This window comes from Podarcis vaucheri (assembly GCF_965113315.1).
Source record: "Podarcis vaucheri genome assembly, chromosome: 8".
NCBI lineage: Eukaryota > Metazoa > Chordata > Lepidosauria > Squamata > Lacertidae > Podarcis > Podarcis vaucheri.
The window spans coordinates 75,915,866-75,929,310 of record NC_138766.1 but is presented as its reverse complement, the minus strand read 5'-3'; the positions used below and the strand labels follow the sequence as shown (position 1 = coordinate 75,929,310).

The following is a 13,445-nucleotide window of genomic DNA, read 5'->3' as shown; positions in this document are numbered from 1 at the left end:
CAAGACAATTTATAGAATGAATTTCTATAAAACAAGGTCTTCCATGGCAAGGTGATTATTTTCATGGTAAATGGCAATAAAAGGGACGTGGGTGGCGCTGTGGGTTAAACCACAGAGCCTAAGGCTTGCCGATCAGAAGGTCGGTGGTTCGAATCCCTGCAACGGGGTGAGCTCCCATTGCTCGGTCCCTGCTCCTGCCAACCTACAGTTCGAAAGCACATCAAAGTGCAAGTAGATAAATAGGTACTGCTCTGGCGGAAAGGTAAACGGCGTTTCCATGCGCTGCTCTGGTTTTGCCAGAAGCAGCTTAGTCATGCTGGCCACATGACCCAGAAGCTGTACGCCGGCTCCCTCGGCCAGTAAAGCGAGATGAGCGCCGCAACCCCAGAGTCGTCCGCGACTGGACCTAATGTTCAGGGGCCCCTTTACCTTTACCTTTAAATGACAATAAAAAGCCTTTAGACAATGAAGAATGATAAACCACTTGGGGTTTTTTTGGGGAAGTATGTAAACATATATACATATATGTAATCATGCACTAAGCCTGATCATGACAACCACAATCTCCCACGTTATGGTATTGCAAGAGTCTTCTTATAATACACGGAGTCAATTTTATACAAGCGAATTCAAGAAAGATTTTAAGGAACTCTCTAACATTATGGTATGTCATAAATGTTGCTGTCCAAGATGACCTGATCTGTAGATTTTTCTCTGAAACATGTGGGGTGGGGTGGGGGGTTGGCACATTTATTTCTTCGTCAGCTTCCCGTAGCTTTTTGTCTTTTTAATTAATTGGTTACAGGTGGAGAATTGGAATAGCAGGATAGTATTCTGAGATTTATTGGGTGCTCAATTATATTAATATCACTGTATCTACTATGTGCTCTTCTGATTATCTATTCAGACAAAAATGTATATGAATTCTGTGTGTGCGCTACAAACTAGATAATATCTGTCACTTTAACAATCAGTAACTGACAAAAAATCCATATAAATAGAGATAATGACTCAAAAAATGGAAGAGTAAGCAATTGCTTAAAGAAATATGTAGCCTAACTGTGCTTTCCTCCAGTTTCATTTGGGATTACTCATTTTAAAAGGCTATATTAATAATTAAAAGGGTATTTGTGAACAATTAACTTCAGAAAAGGAGAGCAGGTGAAAAAAGCAGACATAACTCAGCACTATGTAATCTTTGTCTATAGACTTTGAGAATTCTTGGAGAAATAGTGAGGTTCCTGCAGACTGGAGATGGGAAAATGTTTCCTCATCTTCAAAAAAAGGGGAGGGGGTGAGAGACCCAGGCAACTACAGACTGGTGAGCTTGATGTTGATACCAGGAAAAGTCCGAGAATTGAAAATTAAACAGTCAGTCTATGAGCACTTAGAAAATGATGCTGTGGAAAATAAGACCCCAGCGTGGTCTTCTCAAAAACAACTCATGCCTGATGAATAATATATATATAGTTACACTCTCAGTGAATCAGGGGAATGCTGTGAACACAGTGTATCTTGATTTCAGTACAGTGGTACCTTGGGTTAAGTACTTAATTCATTCCGGAGGTCCATTCTTAACCTGGAATTGTTCTTAACCTGAAGCACCACTTTAGCTAATGGGGCCTCCTGCTGCTGCTGTGCCGCCAGAGCACGATTTCTGTTCTCATCCTGAAGCAAAAGTCTTAACCCGAGGTACTATTGTTGGATAAAAGCAGCAATGCAAAAGCCAGCTGCAAGTGGCTGGAATGCAAAACAGGATGTTGTTGTCTCGAACTGTACTGTTGGAGAAAAGGGGGAGCACCGGATGTTAGCTCAGAGTGTCATCTGATCTGTGCTGGAAGTACAGGGGTGGAGCAATGTGACTCTTCTGATGGAGTCTGAAGGGTGCAGTCACGTTTTCTATGTACTGCTGAATGACAGGAATAAAACATGTAAATAGGACTCCTGTCTGTCTCATTTCCCCTCCCTGGGGGGGAAAGCAAGGAGAGAGAAGCAGAGGGTGTGTTCTCCTCACATCTAACGAGGAGAATCGCCGGTTTACGACCTAGCCTGCCGGGAGTAGCAGACGGAAGGTAAACAAGTATCTCACTCAATTTGCCCGGGGGAGGCCAGTTTACCTCTGACTGTGAGCTGAGATACTGACAACTATTTCTGGGTTAGCAGAGTCTGTAACCTGAAGCGTATGTAACCTGAAGTGTATGTAACCTGAGGTACCACTGTAAGGCTTTTGACAAAGTCCCCCAAGATATTCTTGTGGAGAAACTGGTAAAATACACATATACTTTGGTATATGGAACATGTTGATTGACATCAGAGATTTTATTTTTATTTTTCAGAAATAGCAGCTGTGGGGCCCAATTGAGATCAGTACCCTGGTATGGAGCAATAGAAGTTTGAGGGCCTTTAGACTTCACACACACACAGCCTGCAAGTTCACTTCCAGTCCACACCTGCAATTTGCTTGCCAGTAAAAGCTCCCACTGGAGCAAATTGGAGTGCTGATGCTTACCCCTAAACCAGGGAGAAGAAACTTCTTGTTCTCTCTCTCTCTCCCCCCCCCTCTCTCGGGGCTCATATTCCCAGACCTAATCTATGGGGTACATATGAGGTAGCCAGAGCCAGAGGCAAAGTGTTCTATGTAAACTAAATATGACTATCCTGAACCACAGCTTGCCCACCTGGGTTTTAAAACCTTCAGGACCTGGGAGCAATGTACCTTAGAGATTGTAGGAGTCCTTGCCACACTTGTAGTTGATCAGGCCCTGGCCCTGCTTTGCACTGGAAAGAGCAAGGCTTTTATGTAATTCCTCCAAGGCTTTGAAATCAGCCCCCTAATAACAGTTAAAGACTGTTTATCCTCTTGTGATCTTCTAGGGATGTTGTGAGATCTGTGTATTTTTGAAGGCTTTCAACTGTTGAAGCAATTTGTAGGCTGCTCAGACTTTCTTCAGTGGCTGCCTTAGGATTTTTTGTTTTTATTCCATGTTTAATTATTGTTTTTAAAAGGTGGAATTGTGTTTAATTACATTTGGATGCAGACTGCATTGAGTATGGGAAAACTGATATGTAGATCTTTAAATTGATAGATATTTTTTGAAATGCATTAAAATATTGCTGTGTAATATTTTGAGGCCAAAGTTATTTGAAAGCGAAGCAGAGAATACCTGCTAAAATCTGAGGCATAGCTGTCAACGTTTCCCTTTTTTAAAGGAAAATTCCCTTATTCTGATAGGATTTCTCGCAAGAAAAGGGAAAAGTTGACAGCTATGATCTGAGGTGCTTGAGTTTTTCCTTTATCCTGGGTGCAGAGTCATAGCTATCCTTCCTCCTCAGTTGAGACAGTCACTTTTCAAAGTTGGGCTTCAAAGTTGGGCTGGAGAAACCAATGAAAACAGGTTTGTATAACCCTGTTTCTGTGCTGTTACCTTAAGCAATTCGACATCATCTTCTTTCAGGAGACATGGCAGAATGACCCTATATTTCTTAATGGGTATAACTGCCACTACCTGCCTGCCTCTCCATCTCAAAGGGGCGGCAGATCTAGTGGTGGCCTAGCTTGCTTCATTTCCACGGAGCTAGCGCACTCCCTAACAGCCCTACCCAGCTGCAACTCTTTAGCAACAGCCGCCCTACTTAGCTTCAAGAGAACTATTCTCCTGCTGGTCAATGTCTATATCCCCCCAGGCCAAAAAAAACCCGTTGTTAAGGCTACATGGGCTGAGCTAGAGGCGTTTTTAGAGCCACTCGAATCTATTTACCCGTCTGCCCTGACCATTGTGTGTGGAGATTTCAACGCTCGTATAGGAACAGATGACAACAGTCTACACACTCATTTCAACCAATTTTTGGACCCTGAAGAACAGACGGATATTGGCGCGACACGTCTGTCCAAAGATAGTAGAAGTAATTTCCCAGGTCTCTGCTTAGTGCAGGCTGCTAGACGGAGGGAACTGCTGATATTAAACGGCAATATAGAGGGGGACCGCCCCGGGGAATATACCCATTTCTCCAAGGCTGGGGGAAGTGTTATAGACTATATCTTAATCTCAAGATTTGCTCACAGCTTTATAAGGAAGTTTCAAGTGGGCCATAATACTCTGAGTGATCACCTACCTCTAATTTTAGAGCTTGCAGGCGGGCCTTTTGACTATTCTATTGCCGAGCCACAATATATACCTTCTGTAAATTTGGATATACCAGCCCCCAAAAGACTCAAATGGTCCCCAATATTGAATGAAAACCTAACCCTCCTTCTTCAGTCAGTGGAGTTAAAGCTTATTCGCTCCGCTATTGTATCAGGAAATTCAGCAGCTGCGATTATGGAACGCTTTAAATTACTCTTGGAAAGATTGAAACCCCATTTAACAACAGTGATACATAGCTCCGCTACAAAGAGGGCAAAGGACGGAGCTAGCTGGTTTGACCTGGAGTGCAGGCAAACAAGGAGACAAATGAGAACAGCCTACCGGAGATACAGGAAATCAGGGACTGCTCTCCTACTTAATGCTTATATTTATCTGAGACGGTCGTATAAACAATTATTAAGGAGAAAGAAACTGGAAGCTGAAAGAGCCGCATGGCACAGGTTGGTTAAGGCATCGCACGAGAAAGATACTACTTGCTTTTGGCGAACCATATCTGGTCTACTGGACCAGGAGCGCACTAATTCCATCTGTACAGTGGAACCAATGGAGTGGTTGCGCCATTTTCAATCTTTGTTCTATGACCAGGAAGCCCAACATTACAAACTATGCATTCAACTGGAGGACCTACCTCATTGGCCAGCAGTAACTCCGAAGGAAGTTGAGAACTTAATCGTACAATTAAAGAACAACAAGGCCCCAGGGAATGATTACATCCCTGCTGAACTTCTGAAGTCCAACATTGGCTGGTGGGCCCCCCTGCTGGCGTCTTTATTTTCTTGGATCGACTCAACGGGTTTACTCCCAGATGGTTGGACTGAGGCAATAATTATCCCAATCTACAAAAAAGGACCCATGACAGATCCGGCGAGTTATAGACCAATCAGCCTTCTGCCTATACTCAGCAAACTATATGCCAAACATCTTTATACCAAGCTAACTAGCTGGCTGGAAACTGAAGCTATTCTAGCGGAAGAGCAAGCGGGTTTCAGGCAAGGCAGATCCACCATAGACCATTGCTTCACCCTAGCCTATTTAATTGACAAATATGCCAAAAAATCCCGTGGGGTGTTATATGCAGCCTTTATTGATCTAAAGGCTGCTTTCGATTCAATTCCACGTGTAAAACTCTGGGACAAATTGAGCACCTCTAGCATAGACAAAAGACTATTATTTCTGATCAGCTGTTTATACAAAGACACGGTGCTGCATGTAAGAACTTCGTTAAATGGCCATCTTATAGGACCAGTTCCTGTCAGTAAGGGGGTCAAGCAAGGCTGTATCCTGGCTCCAGTTCTATTTAACATCTACATCAATGATATGGTTAACTGTTTGTCATCTCCGGACTTCCACGCCCCCAAACTGGCTGACAAAGCAATATCAGTGCTTTTGTACGCTGACGATGCGATACTCCTATCCCGAACAAGAATAGGTTTAAATAGGCTCATAGATGAATTCTCAGCATACTGTAGAAGAGAGCAACTTGCAATAAACTATCAGAAAACCAAAATCATGGTTTTTGCAAGGAAACACAGACAGTACAGCTGGAGGATGGATAACCAGACAATTGAACAAGTCAAAGCCTTCAAATATCTGGGTATCGTTTTCCAGTCGACCGGGTCCTGGGATGTCCACCAAAAATGTGCCAAAGAAAAAGCTGCTCAAAGCATCAAGATGCTGTCCCGCTTCTTCTATACGAAGGGGGGCAGATACATCCCAGCAGCCCTTGAAGTTTATCAAGCAAAACCACTGGCGCAGTTACTGTACGGGGCGCAAATCTGGACGGGGACCCATTGCTCCAGTCTTGAAACTGTCCAGTCCAAATTTCTAAGGCAAATACTCGGTGTCCCCCCCCTGTGTTCCAAACGCAGCATTGCGACTTGAGGCCTGCCTTCCATCTGTGGAAACTCGGACCTGGCAGAGAACATTTAATTATTGGCTTCGTCTTAATCTGAATCCTCCTGGTCTACTGCCGTTAGTAATGCAAGACCCTCATGAAAGCAAGTGGTTTAAAACTGTGCATAAAAAACTCCTTACATGCGGTCTGCACTCACAGTCCCTACTATCAATGGGCCTCATCAAAGCAAAGAGTCTAATAGGCCAGCGCCTGAAAGACATCGAACGACAAAACAACCTGACTATCTTAAAGAAACTGTGCCCATGGTATACCTACTTTCCCCCTTCTCATTTTGACTCTCCAGCCTCATATTTGTCTAAACTAACCATCCCAAAATACAGACGTGCCTTTACATTGGCTAGATGGGATGTTCTTCCCTCTGCTGTACTCGAAGGTCGTTACCAAAAGACCCCATTTGAAAAACGACTCTGCCCATGTGGAGATGGTAACACGGAAACAGTGTCCCACGTCCTTTTTTCTTGCCCTCTTTACAAAGACCTAAGGAATGAGATTATTACTCCACTCATTCTCTCCAACCCCGGCCGTTCAACAGACATTACACTGCATTTTCTATTATCTGATACGAACAGTCAGATAACAGAGAAGGTCGCGAGGTACATCGAGAGAGCTGTGAAATTGAGGGCCACCATCTGAGTGACAGACCTGTTCACCCGACGGACCTCCTTTTGCCTGTTCTTTTCTTCCTTTTATCCCTATTCTCACTTTTAACTTTTGTACAGCTGTGGCCTGTTGGCTTTGCTAATAAAGTTTTGATTTGAAAGTTTTGATTTGACCCTGTTTCTGTGCCATGGTGGGAAATCATTTTTTAAATGGAAGCTGCATGTAACAGTTTTGTACATGCTGCATTTCATGGTATTGTTAGGCGGGGTAGTGTACACACTGAACATCACCATGACCCTAGCTAGAATAAGAAACTTTTGTTCAATATTCAGAGATGAGTAGAGTTACAGGATGTCCTTATCCGAGGTGGCTTTAGGGTAGCATGACCAGCTGGGGGTGGCACAGCCATGCTGTAAAATGGAGCTAGGGAGATTGCGGGCACCAAATTTTAGTGTTGCACAAGTTGCCACTGAAATTTGAGAGCCCAAATTTTGCCACGCACTTTATGAGAGATCCATACTTCACCAGAGGAGGATGAGGGTGGGTGAGTGTCATGAATTCTTCGCGGTGCTTTAGCAGAAATGCTCAGAGTTCCAGGTTCTTCAGTGCAGTATTATTTATTGTGAGCTATATATGTACAAATATCTACAGAAGCAGTTCATACAGTCAGACAGAGCACCTGGCTGCACCTTAAGACAAATAGGTAGACCCTTTCTCTCTGACCACACTCCTCTACACTACCACCTTACTGCTGGACAGGTTTTCCTTTTAAACCGATGACAGCCAATCAATTGTCAACACATTATTGCTGTGTCATTCTGACCCAGCACCTCCATAGAAAGTATTGCATCAGCCTGTTGCATCAACTAGCAAACTCAAGCCTGCAGACTTACTTTACACAGCATTCTGTGAATCCCAACTGTGAGATGGTGGTGCTTGTTTTCAGTAGTTTTGGAAAGAGAGAGGATTCAAAATTGCCATGTAGAGCCAAGCCCTTGTAGGTCTCCCTTGTGACTGCAGTCGGGGGTGGGCATGCATGTTACATTTCTTTTCTGCCTACTCCTGTGCTGGTCCTGGGGGGGGGGGGGTTACCATGCGGCATGGTCCAGTCCGAGGTCAAGGGTGTGGTATGGAGGCTGTCCGTCAAGGCTGAAGCGGGGTCCAAGGCAAGGAGTCGGGTGAGGTCAGGAACTCTGGCAGAAGAGCAGGACAGGGTGCAGGCAGGAACAGGTTACCAACAATGTTGCTCCCGCAACCTGGGACTGGGCTGGCTGGCTTTTATCTGCCCCGAGGCATAGGGCGGCCCCGGTCCACAGGTGACTCACCTCTCCTGGCCTGGAGGCAAGCACTCCTTCTGCAGAGCCAGTGTGGTGTAGTGGTTAAGAGCGGTAGTCACGTAATCTGGGTAACCGGGTTCGCGTCTCCGCTCCTCCACATGCAGCTGCTGGGTGACCTTGGGCTAGCCACACTTCTGTGAAGTCTCTCAGCCCCACTCACCTCACAGAGTGTTTGTTGTGGGGGAGGAAGGGAAAGGAGAATGTTAGCCGCTTTGAGACTCCTGAAGGGGAGTGAAAGGCGGGATATCAAATCCAAACTCTTCTTCTGCAAGAACTTAGTTCCCTCCGCCTCTCTGCCCTGAGCCTCTGCAGCTCAGGAGAGGCTGGAGGGTTACCGGACCCAGAGGCAACCACCTCTTCCCCTGACGGGGCTGAGAGTGGAGCACCTGCAGGCAATGGGTCCTCCATCACCTCCGGAGCCAGAGCAGACTCAGCTGGTGTCTGCTCCTGAGGATCTGGCACAGGTGAGGACCCTTCAGGTACAAGCCCCAGCCCCGGCTCAGCTGGTCCTGGAGGTGGGGACTCCTGTGCAGGCTGGGATTCCTCAGGTTCAGCCTCTGAATCCGATTCCCAGGCCATCACACTCCAAGGATTTGCAGTTATACATTTATTTAATTATATCTTCACACTTGTGCTGCGAGATCGGTTCGGCTAAGATTTAGTGAAATGTGCTAGGCCGTTTGCCAAATAATGATTTAAACGTGCACATCCCATGTGCCTGCGCATAATGATTAACCTTATAGAGGCTGCAGATGGGTTATGGATTGTAACTTTGTTGAACCATGGAATAAACTCCTATGTGATTTCAACAAGCAGCAAGTTTAAATGGTTAAGTAATTAGTGCTGCACAATTAATAGCATGGTTTCATCAGAATTTATCATATTGTTATTCTGCACAAGGCCACAAATGGTCCTCCGATTAAGCTGAATATACATCTAAACAAGGTTTTTATTAAGTGAACACAGTAGATTGTTACTTTCAGTTGTTTAGGTTCCATTAACAGCTGTGCTAAGTCTCCAAAACAGCATTAAGATAAATAGTTTCAAAGAACCCCCAAGCAATTTCCCTAGTCCAGAGCCGCAGAAGTTCCAATAGTTACAAGTAATTTTCACTATGTGAGCTGTAATTTGAAAAGGCTTTTTATTTTATTTTTAATTGGCATATCTGACTTGGCTGAATGTTACTTTTCAAGCAAGCTTTTCAGACACGGGCAACATGGGAACCCTTTTGTAAGTGATGCCTATTCAGTTTTAAGCCAATTTTAATGCTGGCCTAACAACCAGAAGCAAGTCCTTCACGTTGAATATTTAAACATCATGCTTAATTTTTAAACACTTGAGATCTTTATGATTATTAAACTTGTGGCTGAAGCACTTTTGGAATCTTTTCTCCTGAAAGGAACTCATACCGTCCTTTCTGCTCACAGGGATTGCTGTGGTTATGCTGCAGAATGCCCTTTCAGGTCTTTCAAATCACCCTCCCCAAATTGATTCGCTTGCCATTGATACCTAGACAATTATTAGAAATCAGAGGTTCCTAAAGAAAAATAACAAATGCTGCTTGATGAGAAGATGAATAATGGTGGATATGCTTTCCTAAAAGACACACGTACCACACATCATCAATCTCCTGCAATTTGTAACTGTAAAGAAGTATTTAATCTTCTGGACTATGTTCTCATTTTATTTGGCTTTTTTGCCTAATAATAATAATAATAATAATAATTTTTACCCTGTCCGTCTGGCTGGGTTTCCCCAGCCACTCTGGGCAGCTTCCAGCAAAAGATTAAAAGTACATTAAAACATCAGTCATTAAAAATTACACTAAACAGGGCTGCCTTCAGATGTCTTCTAAACATCAGGTAGTTATTTATTTCTTTGACATCTGATGGAAGAGCATTCCACAGGGCGGGCGCCACTACCGAGAAGGCCCTCTGCCTGAGTTAATTGTTATTATTATTTATTTAATTAATTTCTATACTGCCCTGTATCCGAATCCAAGCCCCCAACAGTCTACTGTATACTTCTTTTTTATTATTAGGTTTGCTTCACTATGCTTTGTCCCCTTGCTTGCCACTAAACCTTTCAATCACTCCTGTTTCTCTCTTCTTCCTGGTCTCCCTTCCTTTACCAGTTGCTGGAAACACAAATGGGGAAAGTGTTTTTGCTCTTCTCTCATGTTTGCTGGGTTCCCATAGGCATCTGGTGAGAACAAGACACTGGACTAGATGGGCCTTTGGGCTGATCCAGCCAGGATCTTCTTATGTCCTTAGTCTATATTCGCATCTGGCGGCACTTTCTTGATCCCCTGCCCTCAGGCAGAAGATATAGAAGCATGATTAGTTGCACCAACAGGGCAAAGAACAGCTTCTATCCATGGGCTGTTAGGCTGCTGAATGAAAAGATAACAACAGGGCAACTGACTTTTGGGTTTGGTGGGTGTGCGTCGGTAAACGAGGGGAATTAAGACTAAGAGAGCTGAGTGGGGGGTGCTTGTGTAACCTCACTGTATACAAGTTGTACAAGTGACAATAAAGTATTTCAATTTCAATTTACTTCAGCCTGACTGTTTCCTGTTGCTGCGAGGCCACGCTGTTTAGCTTCCCAGGAGATGGGCTGCTCCACTCCCACTCCCCCCAGTTACAACTGTGAATCGCTCTGAGGCTCTAGCTGAGTAGCTCCAAGAACTGGCCACATAATCCTACTATAGCTTCTGGTGTCTGTGTTTGAGATGCTGTTCACTTGGATGCAGAGGGAGAAGATGGAAGCACTGTACCAGACCATGACTGCTGGAGACTTACATGCATATGCAGTATGGTTCATGAAATATAGTTGGCAGTTGGCTCCTTTACAGTCATTTTGTACCTGGTACTATTTTGATCCGGCAAGGCTATCCTAAAACACTTCCCAGAACCCTCTGAAATATTCAGGAGCCCCCTGCCATGCGGTATGATGTGGAAAGCATTCTTTGAAGTTCTGAAAATTACCACTTAATAGCTGCAATTCTTCTGTCATAAATCTCAGTGTGTACTTGCTTGACAAATTGAGCAACTGTGTTCTGTATATGTCTGGGGATCTGTTTCTATAATGGAGGAAATTTATTTTGTCATTGTTAAGTTTTTTAACTTTTCACAGCTATAGGTTTGGACTCTTGCCCTGAACCTCAGACCCCCAACAGTGGAATTAAAGTTGGAGACAGATACATGGTTGGCGATGTGGTTTCTTTCCAGTGTGATCAAGGATATTCTCTCCAGGTAGATTTCATTTAGCGTGCATATGTATAATTTGATTTGTTTGTAAGTAAGCATTCACATGGAACGCGGGTGGCGCTGTGGGTAAAACCTCAGCGCCTAGGACTTGCCGATCGCATGGTTGGCAGTTCAAATCCCCGCGGCGGGGTGCACTCCCATTGCTCGGTCCTAGCGCCTGCCAACCTAGCAGTTCGAAAGCACCCCTGGGTGCAAGTAGATAAATAGGGACCGTTTACTAGCGGGAAGGTAAACAGCGTTTCCATGTGTGGCTCTGGCTCGCCAGAGCAGCTTCGTCACCCTGGCCACGTGACCCGGAAGTGTCTGCGGACAGCTCTGGCTCCCGGCCTATAGAGTGAGATGAGCGCACAACCCTAGAGTCTGTCAAGACTGGCCCGTACGGGCAGGGGTACCTTTACCTTTAAACATTCACATAATGTGTCTGCAATATAAAATGTATAGTAATGAGCTTCAGCTTTGTGATTTGAACCATATAATTGCCATTTCCAGTAGAGCATACCTAGCTTGATAAAGATGAAGTACTTGTGGTTTGTTATTCAGATGTCCAAGCCCATGAACCTGATTAGTCAGTTCCAATGTTCAGGACCTGACATGCTTTCTCCGTAATACTTCCTTTTGTAGGAAGTGAGATGGGAAACAACATTGTGATGATCAGTCATGGCAGTACAGAACTGCATTGGTAGACTGCTAAATTTGAAAACGTTTATCTTGTCATTACAGGGGCATTCACATATAACCTGCATGCCTGGACCAGTAAGAAGATGGAATTATCCCATTCCAATTTGCTTAGGTATGTCTTTTGTGCAACACTTTAATTCCAAAGGTGAAAGGACAGCAGACAATGAAACATTTAAGATAAAGCACAAGCGGAACCTGCAACAGTATTTTAATTGTATCATTTTTATTACATTGTTTTTAGACACCCAGGGCTCCTTTGGAAAGGAGGGAGGGAGGGATAGAAATGAAATCAATTAAGCAATCCCACCTCCCCTCATTTTTCATTTCTCTCCCCTCCCAACAGATGCCTAGCATTCTATGGCCACTGAACATCCTCTATTCTCCCACTGGATTTTGTTTTTATTTGCTGGGGGTGGGGATGGGTTTCTCCTCTTTAGATTTCTCTTTCTCTCTCTCTCTCTCTCTCTCTCTCTCTCTCTCTCACACACACACACACACACACACACACCTGTTCATCTTGGGGTACCTGGCAGCATGCCAACACCTCAGTGCTTGTCGTTAGGACTGGGGTGCCCCTTTGGCAACCCCCTGAGTTCTGTTAGAGGCCATGTTTTTCATCACATAAAATAATATTCAAATTTTGATTTTTAAAAAGTCACATATTTAGCAAACCGAGAAGGGAAGCTTAACTTTTAAATGTTATTTTAATCTTGTTTTGCGTTATGTCTTTATACTTCTCTCTCCTTTTGTAGCACAGTGTGGTGGTTCTATGTCAGACTTCAGCGGAGTCATCCTTAGCCCGGGATTTCCTGGGAACTATCCTAGCAGTCTGGACTGTACATGGACTATAAAACTTCCCATTGGTTTTGGTATGTATTAATCCAGTGTGACTTTTTGTTATTATTGCTTGACACTTGTTCTTGTAAGTGCTTTTTTTAAATAAATATATACCTTACTTTTGGATGGTATCTCTCCTTTATTAACATATAAGCTTATGGGGTTTGTTATTTTAAGAACAGAGGAAGCTGTGTTTATATTGACTCAGATCACAAGTCCAACTTGCTCACTGGGTGGTAGTCACCTAAGTTTTACTTAGAGTAGACCCATTGAAATCAATGGTCCTAACTGAGGGGCAATCCTATGCAAGATCAGCCAGGACGAGTAGGTTAGGATGCAGTGAATCTCCAGCTCAGCTGAAGATACATAATGTACTTTTAATGCTAGTGGAATGCATTCATTTAATCATTTTCAATGAGATATAAGTCCACAGCTTTCTGAGGTCTCTATCCAGTGAATGGAAACTGTTTGGTTCTTACTGTAATTTGCAGTAAATTTGTCTTATGAGGTATCAAAATTATTAACTGATGTAAAAATAAGCATTATTTTGTAAATCTATTTTCTTGCCACATGGAATAGTCCCTCAAAAGGTCCCAAAATAATTATCTTTATTTCATACATTCGTTCAACTGATTCTACCCCAGAGACTCAGAGCAAATGGGAT

At 43.8% G+C, this 13,445-nt stretch overlaps 1 protein-coding gene across 4 annotated transcripts in view; it reads left to right on the top strand.

Annotated features, from left to right (window-relative positions):
- CSMD3 (CUB and Sushi multiple domains 3) overlaps positions 1-13,445 on the top strand; it is a 603,606-nt gene that overhangs the window by 483,978 nt on the left and 106,183 nt on the right. For all 4 annotated transcript variants that reach the window (XM_082235380.1, XM_082235382.1, XM_082235381.1 and 1 more), the window contains 3 exons: positions 11,133-11,251; positions 11,987-12,056; positions 12,697-12,813. In XM_082235380.1, the coding sequence (XP_082091506.1) occupies positions 11,133-11,251; positions 11,987-12,056; positions 12,697-12,813 (306 nt within the window). The remainder of the gene's footprint in view (positions 1-11,132; positions 11,252-11,986; positions 12,057-12,696; positions 12,814-13,445) is intronic.